Below are 18081 nucleotides of genomic sequence, written 5' to 3'. Positions count from 1 at the left end.
GTAGATGGGAGTGATAGGATGGGGCTAATATAAATATGATCCCTAGCCTTAAGAATAATGGAGGTGCGAAGAATGTGCTGGATGGTTCAGGCACTCTTTTAGAAAGGAACTAGTTACATAGTCATAAAGGGGGCATTGGTTTCTCGAATAAGGGTATTTAAAGGGCCCCAATTAAAGTGAGGATCAAAAGCAAAAATATAAAGTTTGTCTCTAATGGTGGAATGTTGGAGAAATTTATAGAAATATTGATATATTATTTCAATAGGGCATCGATTAACATACGATTGGAGCGTAGTAAAATTAGAATTCAGATGAAGAGTGGCAAAAAAATTAAAAACCTATTTAGAATTGAATGAGAATGTAAATGTAAGAATGAAGCAAAGAGTGGTGTAGGAAAAGAGGTATAGTACTTGATTGTTCAACACCTACTATTTGAAAACCATTAAGGGATTAATCCCTGCAAATTTGTAGTGGGTGTAAGCAGCTTCATTAGCTGCTTCGATAAAGCGAGATTTGATAACACTCCAGGAAGAGCTTCTTGTGAGGGCATGAGATCATTTATCGCTAACCATAATAAAAAAATTAAAGCTTGAATGAGAGAAAAGTGAATTAGAATTCTTGGTGTGTAGAAAACCTTTAATTTGGGCTATTTATATAGGATCAAGAATATCATCTAAGATGATCATAAGATCATTCAAGACAATCAGGCACAATAATGTCATCAAGATGATCAGTTAAAAAGGTTGATATTATCATCTAGGATGACCAGATATCATACTAGATGGTTAGACATAGGGTGATTATTTAGTGGAGTAATCCTATATGACCATTGAATAAAGGGGTCCAATAGGATGAACACGTGTATTATCCGGGATGATGTGCAATGATGGATTGGCCTAACAACATTAAAATCATGTAACTATTTTTGCAACATGGATCGTCCAATACAATAGAAGAATGATATGGGTTGATCACCAATAATTTATTTAGATCAGCCATTGGATGTGCTATGATCAGAGAGGCATATCTTTGTTCATATCATATAGGATGATGTGGATCATCCTAGATGATGTGAGCAAAATTAGAAAAAATTAAGACATATAAAGTGATGATTAGGAGTTCTTCAAAAAAAAAAAAAAAAAGAAAGAAAGAGCATAAAACAACACAAAAAATAGAAAAAACCAATCAAGTTGGTTTGCAATGGCTACATGGTGTAGCTCTATGTCTCCTTTAATAATATGATCCCTAGTGATATGGTGCCATATATCAATGTGTTTAGTCCTGAAGTGTTGGATTGAGTTCTTTGAAATGCAGATGGAACTAGTGTTGTCACATAGGATTGAAATTATTCCTACAGGTAATCTTAAATCTAGAATTTATTACTTTAACCAAAGGACTTGGACCACATAACTTCCTAAGGTTATGTGCTCAGCTTTAGTACTGGACAGGGAAACTGTATTATTTTTTTAATTAGACCAGAAGACTAAAGATTATCCTTTGAATTGATATGTCCTAAAATTGCTTTTTATATCAACTCATCAACCTGCAAAATTTGAATCAGAATATCCTATGATTTCAAAGGATGTGTTATTTCATGGTTACCAAGTTCCTAGTCTTAGGCCTCTAAGAGATATCTAAGAATTATCTTCATAGAAATTAGGTGGGACACTTTTGAATCAATATGAAATCTAGCACAAAGACAAACAGTAAACATAATATCGGTTCTTCTAGGAGACAAGTAAAGAAGTGATCTAATTTTTCCTCTATATTTTTTTTATCAACACATTTTCCATTTGAATCCTTATCTAACTGAATAGAGGAACTCATGGGAGTGTTGATTGACTTGGCTTTATCTATTTCATATTTATTAAGGATATTTTTAATATATTTTGACTGACATAAAAAATCACCACCATCCTTATGTCTTATGCTAAAACCTAAAAAGTAAGTTAAATCTCCCATCATACTCATCTAAAATTTCTTACACATTATTTTTTGGAATTCATCACATAGATTTTTATCAGAAGATCCAAATAGAATATAATCAATATAAATTTGGATAATGAGTAGTTCATCTCCTACTTATTTTAGAAACAAGGTGGTGTCTATGCTCCTTTTAATAAAGGTTCTTTCTAGTAAGAATGTGCTTAGCCTTTCGTACCATGCCCTGGGTACTTATTCTAGTCCATATAATATCTTTTTTAATTTGAGAACATGATTGAAAAATTATGAATTTTCAAAGTTTTGGGGTTATTCAACTTATGCGTCTTCCTTTATCTCCCCATTAAGAAAGGCACTCTTAATAACATTTCATATAGTTTGAATCCCTTAAAATAAGTAAAGGCTAGTGGCACTTTAATAGCTTCCGATCTAGCTATAGGGGCAAAAGTCTCTTCAAAATAAATCACTTCTATTTGATTATACCCCTTAGCCACAAATCTTTCCTTATTTCTCGCCACTACTCTAAAATCAGTCATTTTATTTTTGAATAACCATTTAGTTCCAACCACATTCTTATCCTTAGGTCTTTAAACTAGCTCCCAAACATCATACCTAAAAAATTGATTCAGTTTTTCTTGCATGGCTAGGATCTAGAATTCATTAGATAGAGCTTAATTTAGGATGGTGGGTTCAATCATTGAGATGAAGGTAGAGTGGTTTACTTCTTTTTTAAGTGCATGCTTTGTTCTAACACCATTAGATGGATCTCCTAAGATTAATTCCTTAGAACTACTTAAGGAATATCTCCATTCTGTAGGCAAAATGTTTTTAGGTTCTACCATTTCCTCCATATTTATAGATTCTAATCGATGGTTTCTTCTACAACCTCTTCTTCTTCTACTCTAGACCCTCCAAAATTATCAGATTCATTAAATACAATATGTGTGGTTTGTTCAATAATCAGTATTCTTTTATTGAAGACTCTATAGGATTTTTCAATAATTGAGTAACCTAGGAACACTCCTTCATTAAATTTTTGGTCAAACTTTCATAGTAGAGATTTCTCATTATTCAGAATGAACACTTTCCATCCAAAGAAATGGAGGTAAGAGAGGTTGGGTGCCCTTCCCTTTAGATTTTTATAGGATGTCTTGTTAAATTTAGATCTAACACCCTATTCATAATATAACATTCTATATTCACCTCTTCTGACCAAAAGTATTTTAGAAGTGAATATTCAACTAACATAGCTCTAGTGGTTTCTACCAGGGTCTTGTTCTTTCTTTTAGCAACCCTGTTCTGCTAAGGAGTTTTAGGAGATAAAATGTTTTGATATATACCTTGCTCCTTACATAAAACTTCAATTTTCTTATTCTCAAATTCTCCACCATAATCATTATGAATACTTAGTTTTTCACAACTTGGCTTCCTCTGAATCCAAGTGGAAAAATACTTAAACTCCTTGAATGATTCACTTTTATGAGAATGGAATCTAACTCAAGTAAACTTTGAATAATCATCAATAATCACATACCTAAAAACTTTCCCTCCAAAGCTTATAGTGCTGACAGGTCCAAAGAGATCCATGTGTAGGACTTCTATGGGTTTGCTAGTGTTTACATCTTTGATTGAGTGGAAAGAGGATTTAACTTCTTTCCCTAATTGAGAGGCATCACATAGATGGTCTTTTGTGAACTCTAGTTTGGGACTTCATATCAAAAAGTCTTTTTGGGTGCTTTTCCTAAGGTTTTTTATGCTTGCATGAGACAATCTCCTATGTCCTAACTAAGATTAATCAACAGCAATTTTTAAGTAAAGAGTTGTGTCAAATTTAATGAAATTTAGTTCAAGCATGTATACATTATTGAATCTCCTTCCTATAAAATAGTTTTGTCATTTAAGCTTATTATGTAGATGGTAGATAAGAATTTGATGTTGAAACCTTTATGACAGAGCTGGCTTATGCTGAGCAGGTTATGTTTCAAGCCATCTACTAGTAAAATATTTTTTATAATGAAACTTTTAGAGTTGCTAATTATACCCACCACACTTCTGGTGGTATTTTCTTGCCACATGCCATGGCCTCCATTGAAATGAATTGATTTGCATCTCCAATTATATGACTTGAACATCCACTATCTAGGTACAACATTCTCTCATGAGGACTTTTGTGAGACAACACCTACAAAATCATCATATGCTAGATTTAGGAACCCAAATAGGTTTGGTCCCATTTTATGGAAAGAAGAATGAAATGCATGCATAATATGATGTATATTTTGAAGTTTTGGTCTTCACACCAAATGTGTTCTACGATGAATGGTGAAAGTGTGGAAGATATTTCCTAGAATAACACAAGAAAAACATCTAACAACAAGAAAAGGATTTAGTAATCTATTTGGGTTATGGTGCCTCTTCCTAGGTTTGAATGATGCATGTTGATGTGAAGGATTGTGAAATGCTTCCATTGTAAGTTGTTTTTTTTATTTTCTTTGAAAGTAGTTAATTTAGCTACTAAGAGCATATTTGCATATTAAAGAATTGACTTTCTATTTTCAAATGATGCTCCCTAATATCTAATTCAGATGCAAGAGTATCTAAGTCTTTATATACATTTTTTAGTTAAACATGTAAACTTTTTAAGGAATCATGCTCATTAGTAAAGTAAAGATGCTTTTTATTTAATTCATCAAATTCTTCAAGTAAAGTTATATGATTGCTATCTAAAGTGGAATGATATTTTCAGGCATTCATGATTTTTCTGTAGAGTTTAAAAATCAGTTTTAAAATTAGCATATAGTTTCTTGAGCTTCCTTTTTTTTTTTTTTTTGAAGATTGCAATAGAAAATGTATTAAAGGAAAGAAAATAAAGGTACAAACTAAAGCAAATGTTCACATTCCTTCTTCAAAAGATAGTCTAGAGAAGAAGGGATGTTTATAAAAGAAAAACTATCAAAACAAAAATTGTAATCTAAAGCCATTGTAGCACACATGTCGGCTACTCTATTACTATTCCTATGTATATGGTTGAAAATTACCTTATTGAAATCGGCCAAGAATAGAAGATTCTCCTCTATCCGGTTGTAGCTTTGCCACTTTGCCTTATTCAAAGAATCTTGAATGAATTTGATAACATTAATGTTATCACCTTCTATTATGAGCCCTTTGCATTCAATCATCCACGATTGTTAGTATTTCCTGATAGAAACCACAGCTGCTAGCTCAAGATTTGCAATGTCCCAATGAATTTTGTTTTCTCCAAAGGCCACCAATAATTTTCCTTTATCATCTCTAAAGCAACCTCCAATTCCAGCCTTATAAGATGATAGGAGAGCCGCATCCACATTGATCTTGATCCGTCCCTGCGGTGGAGAGTGCCAAATAGTTTGAAACTCCCTAGAGAGATTAGCACCCCAGCTAGCAATGAGAGGATTAGAAGATAAGTAAGTCGTGGATAACACATTTGCTGCAGTTGCTGAAATCGTATTAGCCTTCTTTCCATGAACTACCTCATTTCTATTTTTCCAATTCCAGTACACAGCATTGCAGTAAAGAATAACAGTATTAGGTGCAGTCATATATAGCCATTTAAGTTCGCTAAGACATTCATCCAGTGAGTAAAAAACTGGAACAAAAATACCCCATTCATGGATTTTCCTCAGTACTTCCTACAAATGTTTACACATAGCCGATATGTGTTCCAGATTTTCAATTTCTCCACAGCCTCTAGCGCATTGATCATCATTACTGAGTTTTCTGAATTTCAGGAACTCATTAGTTGGGATAACACCTCTACTTAACCTCCACCAAAACATTTCCACCCGTGCCATCAATTTTAGTTTTTTTAACCATATAACAAACCCGAAAACTGCTTCACATACTTACTTGCTACTGCAGTGAGCCTCATACGCCCGTGCTGTAATAGTTTTTCCTTATAAAGAATGAATCTCCTCCATGAAGTCGTCAGGAACATCACATTCAATCTTGATTTGAACAATCACAAAAATTAGATTCTCATTAAAATAGAAAAGCAGTTCATCTGTCTTCCACGATCCATTCGAGTCTATAAAATGGCTGAGATTTAAACCTTCCAAACCCATGCAATCAGCAGTGATAGGTCACTCATTGAAACTTTTATCTAATAACCATATATCATTGACAACATCAATGCTTCTACCATTAGCTACTCTCCACCTCAAAAGTGGTTTTAAGTATTTAGCTCCTTCATTTAACACTTTCCAAGTAACAGAAGTATTACTCTTGCATTTAGACTTCCAAACGTTATTTCCATATTTGGCTGTAACAACACGTGAAAGTAAAGAGTCAAGCTTTTGAATCATCCTCCATGTTAATCTATCTTTAAGAGGCCCTGCTCTATCAACAGCCGAATGAAAATTCATCCCACCCTTATCTCTTGATTTGCATAGAGTACTCCAAGCTACATAATGCATCCCCTTCTTACCGTTTCTCTTGTTCCAAATGAAATTTATGCAGCATTTATATACCTCATGAAGAACTTTTTTAGGCACCACATTATGGGTTGAGACAAAATTCGGAAGAGATAATAATGATGTCTTAGGAAGAATAAACTTTCCAGCCAAGGAAAGGCATTTACCGCTCCAAGAGTTTAATTTCTGCAAAACTTTATCAATGAGGAACTGAAAATATGCTCTAACCGATCTTCTAAGCAATAGCTGGACACCTAAATAATGCAGCTCTTTAGCTGTTTTGAAATTCAGAATTCTCTTTACTCGAACCTTCTCAGTTCTATTTATGGACTTACTAAAAAGAATTTGAGATTTTGCATTATTTACTTTCAAACCAGTCCAACTACAGAATTTTAAAATAATGCTTCTTAATTTAGTGGCCAAATGTTTAGAAGCATGAGAGAATATCAACACATCATCAGCATATAAGAGATGACAGATTTTTTGAGATCTTTGTGAAGTTTGAATTCCCAATTCTTGACCATCTTGAGCCATAGCTAAAGAAAACAATTGAGAGCACAAAATATAGAGATAAAAGGAGAGGGGCAACCTTGATGAAACCCATTTGCTGCTGTGATCCACTTGGAAGCTTTACCATTGATGATGAAAGAAAATATGTAACTTTTAACACATTCCATAATCAGTCCAATCATCTTCCCCGGCATGCCAAACATCTGCAGCACTTGTTCTAAAGCATCCCAACTCATATTATCATAAGCTTGCTCCATGTCAAGCTTAACCACCATAAATCCCTTTTTATTTTTTGTAATTCTAAGTTTATGAAAAATCTCTTGAGCAATAAGGCAATGATCCGACATTGAGTGACCATTAATAAAAGCAGCTTGTTCTTCAGTGACACATTTGGAAATGCAGTTCTTTACTCTATTCAAAATCATAGTAGCCACAATTTTGTAGGTAGTTTGACATAGGCTTATAGGCCTAAAGTTGGACGGCATGGTAGGATTTTTTATTTTTGGAATTAAGAATACTAACGTATCCTTCCAATCCTTATGCATAGAACCAGTCTTAAAAAAACTATCAATTGCTTTCAAAGTATCTTCTTCTACAATTTTCCAAAAAAAATTGAAAAATGATGTTGTAATACCATCTAATCCTTGAGACTTGTTATTACCTTGATTGAAAACCGCCTTTATCAACTCCTCTTTAGTGAACTCAACCTTTAAGAACTCAGCCTCTTCAACCGAAAGCTATAGGTTTGTAGGTATTGAAGGCCAGCCCGACAGCTGACATTCCCTTGAAGCCCTTTTTTGCTGAAAAACTCATAGAAGACATCCTCAATTTGCCCAAAATCTTCTACAAACTGACCATCTTCATTCTTGATTTGCCATATGAGGTTTCCATTCTTCTTAGCTGAAGCAAACTGATGAAAATAACTGGAGTTCCTATCACCTTCTTGATGCCATCTGATTTTTGCTCTTTGGTTCCACCAAGTGGCTAATCTACCCAAAGTAACATTTAATTCATGCACTTTGCTTCTAAGAAGCTTCAATTTATTAGTTGTGAATTCTTCACTACTAGTTTCTTCTAGCTGCAGCTTAAGAATATCCTTTTTCAAAATTTCTTTCAACAAGTTCAATTCCTTACACTTGTTCTTGTTCCAATTGTAGAGAGCTTTCAAGGTTCTCTTTAATTTCCTCTGCAGAATTTCAATACTGGATCCATAATCAGATTTCCTCCATGCCTTAACAGCAATGTGCCAAACTGCAGGGTAAGACTTCCAACTGTCTTCAAATCTAATGAATTTAGATTTCTGGTTTTGTGGTTCCACCATATTAAATACGATGGGAGCATGATCTGATGCAATTCTTGAAAGATGTCTCACCTTGGCCATAGGAGATCTTTGTAAAGCAATAGAATTTACAAAGCATCTATCTAATCTTTCCCAAATCCTTCAGTTACCTTCTTTGTTATTACACCAAGTGAACCTTGGTCCCACATAACCGAGATCATGGAAATCATTATTCGTAAGGAACATCTTCATCTCCTTAGGTCCACGAGAGAAATGGAACCTCTTACCGCCTTTCTTATCCTCCTTCGAGAGGATGCAATTGAAATCACCTCCTATTAAAGCCAGAGTATCTCCCTGCATACAAACTTTAAGTGAATGCCAAAGGTTCCTACGGGTTTGAACATCTTTACCACCGTAAACTGTAGCCACCTTCCAACTTCCTAAAGTATTGATATTCAAATTTCCTATAACTAATTGGGATGAAACTTCAATGGTTTCAAAAGAAGCCAAACATCTTTTCGAAAGCACCAAAATTCCACCTGATAACCCAACTACAGGTTGAAAACAATAATCCCAATCAATTCCAATAATGGAATCAATATCTTGCCTTTCTAAGCAGGTAATCTTTGTTTCAGTAAGACCAACAAAGAAACAATCATTGTCTTTAACAATCTCCCTAAGATATAGGGAGGCCTCCCTCTTTCTAGCCCCCTACAAATCCAGAAAATAATAGACGTCATTATAAAATAACAAGGGATTGATCCCCTATCATTTTATTATTCATCTTATCACCTTTTCTTTTTGAAGAATAATTTTTTTTTAAAAATTTCAAGTAATTGATCATAAGTAAGCTCATATAACTCCTCTTAATCAAAGTGATCATCAACCATTAAGTACATGTTTGTTACCACTTCTTCTGCTTTAGTTTTATAGGAGTCTGATGCTGAGTCCACCTAAAAAGCCTTTTGGGTCCTTTTCTTATCCTTCATGAACTTAGGTTTTTCCTTACCCTTTTCCTTGCTTGAGTAATCTTTACGAGTTGGTCAATCAGACTTTAGAAGCCCTAGATTCCAACATTCAAAACAATTAACATCATAAGAATCTTTAGAAATCTTATTATTCTTACCCTTGTTCCATTTCTGATGATGCTTTTGATTTTTCCTTAAGAAGCTCTTGAATTACCTCGTTATTAAAGCGATATCACTATTTTTAGAACCATAAGAAGTAATTTTATAATCATTAGCCCTTAAGGCTATAATTTTCTCCTTTTTCTTCTCACCTATATCAAGTTGCCTTTAATTCACTACTTCCTCATATGCAATGAGTGATCCAAGTAGTTTATTAATGAAATAAATATTCAAATTCATAGATTCAGTAATGGTAGTAATATTTGCATCAAAGGAAGAAGATAACCATCTCGGAATCTTGTTAACTTTTTATAGTTTGTTAGTTCTTATCCTAAGGCATGCAGGGATGTAATAATTTATGAAATTCTAGCATATATTTAGAAATAGATTTGCTAGATTTCATGCAAAAAATTCATAATAATGTAGAAAAAAATTTAGTCTAGATTATTTAACTTTATTTGTATCTTTATATGTTATGCATAATCCATCACAAATTTCTTTTCCAGTGGAATAAGTGGAAATACGCATATAGTCTTCAGATTTTAAGGCGCAAAAAAAAAAATATTTCAAGCAAGAGATTTAGTTGTTCTAGATCTCTATCATCAATAGTCCAATCTGTAAAAATAATTTTATTATTAATAGCATTTACTAATCTTAAAGGTGCAGAATAACCTCCTTTAACAAGCATCTACATATGATAATCAATTGATTATAAAAGGTGGTCGTGCGAGTTTTCCAAAAATTGAAAGGTATATTATCAAAAAGAGGTGGTCTTGTATTTGAATATCCTTTCAAGGTGTTTTTTTTCCAAAGTAAGCCATGGATCTAAATTCAAAAGTTTTTTAAAACATGATCATATGAATCCCACAATGATACCACTTGAAAGTTCATGAGGGATGTTAATCCATAAAAGACTAGCCTGAGGCTAACCAAGAGGGGGAGGGGTGAATTGGTAGTTTTAAAATCTTAAACAAAAAGGAAAATTCTTTTTGATATTTTTAAATATTTTAAATCAAAATAATAACCCTTAATGTGGAAGAAAATTAATTTTCATGATAGTAATACAATCATATTTTTCAATCATAGAACAAATCACAAAAAAGTGTGAAAATAAAATGCGGCAAAAGTAATAAGAAATCACACACCAAATTTTTTAGTGGTTTGGTCAAATCTGACATATATCCACTCCTTGGAGACTCCTCTAAATATTGCACTAAACTAAAGTTTCACTCTCCTTTTTCTCCCACAGCAAGGTAGAGAATCTCTTACAAAATCTTTCCACAAACACGATGCAGTAGAGAACTTTGAATCCTTTTACTCCCTCCATGAGTAGGTAGAGAACATGGAAATCCTTTTCACCCACCTGGTGAAGGAAGAGAACCGGCCGGGAATCCTCTTACTCCCTCTTGTAGAAAGCAAAGAACTTGGATCTAATACTAAAGATGATTTCCTCAGATCCACTGAGGAACCAGAGGAGCAACTTCAGGAAGATGAAAATACCTTGCTTGGAGAAACCTATGTGATTCCCTCACAACTCCTCCTCACAAGGATCTTTCTCTCTCTCATGCTCTCCCTCTTCCTTCTCTAAGCTCTCTTTGGATTAACTCCACAAAAAAGAATAAATTAAGGGTTAATATAATTACTCAAATAGAGAGCCTCCAAAAGAAGTCCTAATTTTCAATTCTGCATGATCATCCTATATGATTAGTACAAAATAACCTTTCAGCCAGGATGATTACCTTTGCTCTATATGATTAGTACAATTGTTTGTATAGATTATTTGTACGATCCTACAACCATCCAAAATGATTAATTCATGATTCTATATTGATCATTTAGTACAACAAGGGATGATGGGTGGCAATCTTCATATTATCCCACAACCCTCTCGGGACATCTAGTATGATTCTTCTTGATGATTAGAAGAAAATTATGGTTTTTCTTCTTGGATGATAGGGGATTATCCTACGAAATATACTAGATCATCCAGTATGATCTAAATGGATAATCTTGTATGATATGATTGAATAATTTAACTATAATTATTCCCCTAATCATCGAATCAATTTAGGCATGATTGTCATAAATCATCCTGGATGATGTGTATCCTGTACGATTAGAACAAAATTTAAAATTAAACCATTACCTAAATTATTATTAGTTACTATTTTTCATCATCTAAACTTATCATCCTAGATGTTATGGATCGTCCAATATGATTAGTTTATTCAGTCAAAATTTGTATGGATGCCCTAATCTGGGTTTCTATTTTTATCTGATCATCTAATATGATTTCAAATCATCCTTTATGATTAGGTCAAAAATAAAAAAAATCTCTAACTCAAAAAATTTATCCCTCTAATTATGTGTGTGCAAGGTTACTTAGCTTGGGGTCCACCATATTAAAGATTTTACTCTAGAAAGGTAAAAAAAAATATTTAATTGAAATTACAAGTAGACTCAACCCTAATCTAACCGATCTTGAGCTGATTTGCTTTGTAAGTGATCTTTATGGACCTGAAAGGTTTGTAAGCAGGGAAAATAAAATAAATATATAATTTAGTAGTGTTAAAGAAATAATAATATTTTTTATTATCAAAATTATTGTATTATATTTGAATTTACAACAAGTTTGATCCAAAATATGCTAAAGGAGTCTTTTTAGGCTACTCAACTATAGTTAATGCCCATAGTATCTTTAATAAGAAGACCTTCGTTGTAGAGAAGTCCACCCATATCGTGTTTGATGAATTTGATAAATCTGGTGAGCCTAGGTTAGAAGAAGATGAATAGGTAACTGTTACCCAATGAGTCTAATCTATTGACCTAGGTGATATAGAAGAACCTTATGAGTTATTACATAGAGAATGGAGAAGCTCATTTTTTTTTTGAAGAAAGAATAAAAGCTTTATTAAAGGTACTAAAAAACTGAATTAAAACTTGCTAACATCTGACTCCTCTAACAAGTTAATAAAGGAGGGATTTTGCTCATAGCTACATCATCCCAAAGAAATGAATTAGAACATGCATAGCTAGAACAAAGATCTGCTAACTTATTGCTCCCCCTATCAACACAGTTAAAGATTACAAAATTAAAATCTTTTATAAAAGAAGCTCATCTATTTATATTAGGGAAATTATCATAGGAAATCATTCAATAGGAGTTAGAATTAGGTTTGAGCTTGGGAATGAGGATAGTCATTATGTATTTATTTCTATGGTCATGCCCAAAAATATACACCTGCTTTATATGATGAGTTTTGGATCCTGGATATATACAAAGAGTTAAATCAATTTATTAAAAATGATTTTTGGAGTTAGTTAGGAGACCTAAGGACAAGAGTATAGTAGGTACCAAGTAGGTTTTCAACAAATAAGATGAATGATTTTGGAGTAGTGGTTAAGAATAATGCAAGGTTAGTAGCAAGGGGTATAGTCAAATTGAAGGATGTGATTTTGAGGAGACCTTTGTACATGCAGCTAGATTAGAAGACATTATAGTAATGTTAGCTTTTGCATATTTTAAAGGCCTTAAGTTATGCCAGCTGGATATAAAAAGGGCTTTCTTAAATGGGGTTCTCAAGGAAGATGTCAAAATAGAACAACCCCCAAATTTGAAAATGCAACCATTCCTAACCATGTTTACAAATTGAAAAGACTTTATATTGGTTGAAGTAAGCTTCGAGGGAATCACATGAAATGCTTAGTACATTTCCCATGGATAGATTATTAGTTATGTGTAGTGTAGATACCACTATATATATATATATATATATGGGGAAACCCACCAACGGGCCTACACATTAATATCATAAAAAAGTACAAGGTCTTTAAAGGGAACTCAATCTCACTAATGCTTGAATGAGCTACAAAATTAAACAAAAAAAAATCCATAGGAGCTCAAGTTCCATACTAATCAAAATTACAACATAGCCTAGGTATAATCTATGATGCACAAGAGAGGGCACCCAAAAAAAAGGGGAAGAGTCCAAAACCATCATCAAGCTCCATCTTCCCATCCAGCAGAAAAGGCTACCGATGCTTGCACAAAAAATTCCTTGTAAAGAAAGATGGCAACAAAAGATAAGAGTGCACGAAGAGTATCTAAATAAATTGTAAGGATATTCTAAAGAATTATCCATCAGATAATAAGCAAAATAATCAGAGAACTTGTTCAGGATCCATATTCTCCAATTAATACGAAAAGGAACAATAAGCCTCCGTAAAGCCACATAACCACCATAAAGCAAAATGGATGAAGCCAAGTAGCTAATATCAAATCTCCCAGCAAGAAGAAGTAGATCAAATAAGCCTTAGACAAAAAAAGGCTCCAGAGACAACATTGGATGGCAAGAGTCACAACCTGAGAAGGCCCAATACCACAAAGCCAAAGAAACCCCAACACAGGAACTAACCAATAAAAACCAAGGAAAACAAAAACAAAATAAGGGAAAACACAATAAAATATTGGGCCAATAATTCCAGAGCAACTAGCCAGCCGCAAAAACCATCTCCCAATAATTCGAAAGAGTCAAAAATTTCAAAAGCTCGGGGCAGACCAGACTAACCTTAATAGAACCAACATCCATAATGTAAACAACATTTAAGAAGTAACTTGAAAGGAACCAACACACCAGAAGATTGGCTAGACACAGAAAAATGCCCACCCATAAGCATAAATTATGTATTAACATAAGGCATACCAATCTCATCCATCCTTAAGAGGCCACTCAATAGAGTAGGTATATTAGAAATAGTAAAATCAGTCAAGCTATCCAGATATTTCCTCCAATTGGAAATCCAATTAGCACATGCATTACGAATCTTTAGAATAAAAGAGCTGGAAAATTTAAAAAAAATCAGTAAATTTTTAACCTCCCTAAGCAAGTAAAATAGGGAGAACTTCTCATATAATCCTCAACAATGTTTAACAGCTGAAAACACAACGTAGAGTCCGATTCAATAATAAGGTTAGTTAAATCCAAAGAAAGATAAGTCCTTAAACCATAGAGCAAATCCATAATCAAAGATTTGTTAGCATCACTATCATGTAAAGGCCTTGCATAGGCTAAGATGTCATTACCAGTAGTACCTCTAATAACCCCACCACAACCCGATAAAGGCCCAATATTCACACCATCAATATTAAGCTTATAATGAATAATAGGAGGCTTGGTCCAATAAATGAGTCTAGGATTATTTGTATAATAATCATCCTCCAGCTTAACCCTAAAGCCATGCTAATAGAAACACAATTCTTAACATTCTTAATAGACAAAAGATTAGCTGAGAAGAGGGCAACCACCTTGTCTTTCACATTCAGAATAATTCTGTAGTGGTCATATGAATACCATTAAATATAGAATTTTTTCTATCCAACCACAAAAACCACAAAATGAGAGATGGAATAAGATTTCTAATATGACCTTTGGACTTGATGAACCAACAATTAAGAAAAGCATGTATAAACATATGAGCATTAAAATAGTTCAATTGAAAAACAACATAAAAAGTAAATCCAAGTTTTAACAACAATAGGGACCAACAAAAAAACATGATGCATGGTCTCCAGGTGATAGCAACATCAACATTTGGAAGGTAAAATGAAGCCTCTTCTTATTAAATTATCTTTAGTAGGAATAAACTTATGTAAGATTCTCCAAAACAATTACAGCCACAATAACAGGGATACTTTTATGCCAAATCAAAGTAAATATATTAGTAACATCCTTCTTAGTTCTAATTGTATGCTAAACATCCTTGACTCTAAAAGAACCATCTTTGGATAAAGCACATAAAAGGATATCATCAGTTTCAGTATTAAGAGGAAGATTCAAAATTTGAGTAATAATATAATCATAAATCACATTAACAAGCTTTTCATAATTCCAACAATTATCATAGAAGAAGAAATTCACCTTAACAGCCAAATTAGAGGAAGAATTAATTAGGGAATCAATAGAATGATCCCCAAATAACTGATCCTACAAAAAGAAAATGTCACCAGTACCAAGCTCCCATAAAAGGTAGGGCTCCACAACCCATTTAATTTTACGCAATCTTTTTCACACCATGGAATCACCATAGTGAAAGAAGAAATTAGTCAGATGTTTACTAACACAATACTTAACAAACATAAATCTAGCCCAAAAATTAACTTTAGCAAGAAAATTGAACCATAACTTAAAAGAGAAGGCTTGAGCCAAATCCACCATACTCTTGAAACCCAAGGCACCTTCATTCAAAACACCACAACATTTGTCCCAAGAAGACTAAATAATTTTGGAATTTTAGCAAACTCCTTTTCAAAAAAATTTGTTGAAAAGTTTATCAATCTTATTGAACACAGCCTGAGTAGGGAGAAGGGTTTGAAAAATATAAATAGGTAAGGAACACAAAACATTACGAAAAAGAATAAGGCGACCCCCAAAGCTCAGAAAATTAGAATCCCATGATTGAAGCTTGTTCTGCACATTAGTAATCAAATTATCATAAAGAAATGAATTTTTTTTTTACCTTTAAAAAGAGGCACCCTAATGTAATTGATAGACAAATTACCATGCTCAAAACCAGTATCATTCTTAATAGCCAAAATGTGACCATTAAACTCATTCTTAGAAGGAATAATACAACATTTATGCTTATTAAGAGAGAGACCACTATCCTTCTCAAAATGATTAAAGAAGTCAATGAATTTATTAATCATATTAAGAGACACATTAGTAAAAATAATAAAATCATCGAAAAAATAAAGATATGAAATAGGATAGCCCCCAGAGTTCTAAAATAGAGACTAGGAGAGTTTTTATAAAATGTACGCAAGACCTCTAGACAAGTAATCAATAATAATAATAAGAAGGGTAGGGGAAATAGGATTACCCTGCCTAAGGGTTTGAGAAGCACTGAAAAACCATTACTTCTGCCATTAAAAATGATAAAAAAATGAGTGTTCTCAAGAAAATTCTTAATAAGATTAATAAGGCTCGTATCTAAACCAAATAGGTGCATAATCTTTAAAAAAAACCCTAATCAATGTTATCTGAAGCCTTGGTAATATCAACCTTTAAAATCATATTACCACTTCTCACCTTAACATCCAGATCTTTGCAAAATTCTTGAGCAAGAAGAATTTTCTCAGTAATGCTCCTCCCCTTAACAACCCCCATTTGATAAGGAAAGATAATCTTAGGTAATTAAGTAGTTAAACTCTTCAAAAGGATTTTGTAAAGATATTTTAAAAAAAAAAGTACATAACCTAATAGGTCTAAAATCATTCCAGTCACTAACATGATTATTCTTAGGAATTAGCACAATAGAGGAAGAAGTAAAGTATAAAGGAATAGTAGTACTAGCTAAAAAGTCATTAATAGCAAGGTAAAGATCACTATTAAAAATGTCCCAAGAATGTTGAAAGAATTTAGTGGTGAAGCCATCAGGACCGGCCGCAGAGTCCCCATTTATACCTTGAACCACCTCTTTGACTTCCTCAAAAGAAGGGGGTTTAGAGAGAAGCTCATTATATTCAAATGAAATTTGATTAGGAATAATGTCATGTCTAGCAATAATAAGATGTCTAAAATCTTTATTCAAACATTTGTGAAAATGGGAAACAGCATGGTTAGCAATTTCAAAATCATCATCCCAAGTAGAACCATCATCCCGTGTGATCCTACGAATAGAGTTTTTAGCCCGTTTCCTTTAACTAAGGCATTAAAATACTTAGTATTATTATCACGTTCAACAAGGTTCTTCACAGTCACTTTTTGTTTCCAAAAGGTTTCCTCCTGAGCTTGCAGTTTAAAAAACATGTCATTAGCATCTCTCTAAAGATTGAAATTATTAATAAAAGGAGTAAGCTGACATTGAGGCTCCATAAGATTCACATAATCTTCAGCAAGTAAAATACTTAAAAATAGATTTTTAAAAATATTGTGATTCCACCAATTTAAAGCCTATTTATGCATGTTCAGCTTAAACCACAACCTCTTCATACCAATAATATAGTTTTCAGGAAATAAAGGAGCATGCCAATTATCCTTAACTAAGGCCAAAAAGGAATCATGGAGTAACCGAGGTTTTGAAATCTAAATTTAGAAGGTAAGTTAAAGTTCCTAGTCTTAATAGAAACCAATAGAGGAGAGTGGTCAGATAGGGTTCTGCTCAGATTCTCAAAAGTAGTAGAGTTAAAAGAATGTAGCCAACAATCAATAAACAAAACTCGATCGAACCTTTGCCATAAATGGCTAAGATTCAAAGTGAATTTATTGCCATAAAAACCAATATCCACTAAATTATAGTCCATAATCATGTTATTAAAATCCTCCATAGACAGATAGATAGGGGTAGAACCCCTAATAAAATTAGAAGGAGATGAAATAGTAATAAAATCTCCTCCAACAAGCTAAGGCATACTACAATTACTACGAAACTGAATAAGTTGCTCCCATAAGACTTTCCTCATAAAATGGGAAGAAGCAGCATAAACAAAAGAGGAAAAACATTGAGAATTAAAAACCACATTATTACAATATAAAACTTGAGTGAAATCCCCAACCACATCAATATGAACAGGATCCTTCAAAAGGATCCAAATATTGTTGGCAACATTAGAAATAACATATTTAAAGTCAAAATTCTAACATTACCACTTAACTCAGAGGAAAAAATAAGAGGTTCTAACAAAACAAGAATAGAAAGATTATAACTGTGACATAAATTCTTAACATGTAACTTAGATGAAGGGCATCCAATTCCCCTAACAATCTAAATAATATAG

At 33.1% G+C, this 18081-nt stretch overlaps 1 protein-coding gene across 1 annotated transcript; it reads right to left on the bottom strand.

The window, feature by feature from the left end:
- Window positions 1-7608: 7608 nt before the first annotated feature.
- LOC110098293 lies at window positions 7609-16471 on the bottom strand. The gene is made up of 3 exons (XM_020825074.1): window positions 16394-16471; window positions 8375-8889; window positions 7609-8287 (listed from the first exon to the last, which is right to left on the bottom strand). The coding sequence occupies exons 1-3, from the start codon at window positions 16469-16471 to the stop codon at window positions 7609-7611; spliced, it is 1272 nt and encodes a 423-aa protein (XP_020680733.1).
- Between the last annotated feature and the right edge of the window lie 1610 nt (window positions 16472-18081).

This window comes from Dendrobium catenatum, unplaced genomic scaffold (assembly GCF_001605985.2).
Source record: "Dendrobium catenatum unplaced genomic scaffold, ASM160598v2 fragScaff_scaffold_313, whole genome shotgun sequence".
NCBI classification, from domain to species: Eukaryota; Viridiplantae; Streptophyta; class Magnoliopsida; order Asparagales; family Orchidaceae; genus Dendrobium; species Dendrobium catenatum.
Note: the sequence above shows the minus strand (reverse complement) of the source record. Positions and strands in the feature narration are given on the sequence as shown.

Excerpts from the sequence above, each read along its gene's own strand:
- LOC110098293 (XM_020825074.1), bottom strand. The coding sequence starts at position 16,471 with ATGGGGGTTGTTAAGGGGAGGAGCATTACTGAGAAAATTCTTCTTGCT. Across the intron at positions 8,890-16,393 it reads GCAAAGATCTGGATGTTAAG|GGGGCTAGAAAGAGGGAGGC; the intron begins GTGAGAAGTGGT and ends CTGGATTTGTAG. Across the intron at positions 8,288-8,374 it reads CTCGGTTATGTGGGACCAAG|ATCTCCTATGGCCAAGGTGA; the intron begins GTTCACTTGGTG and ends TGCTTTACAAAG.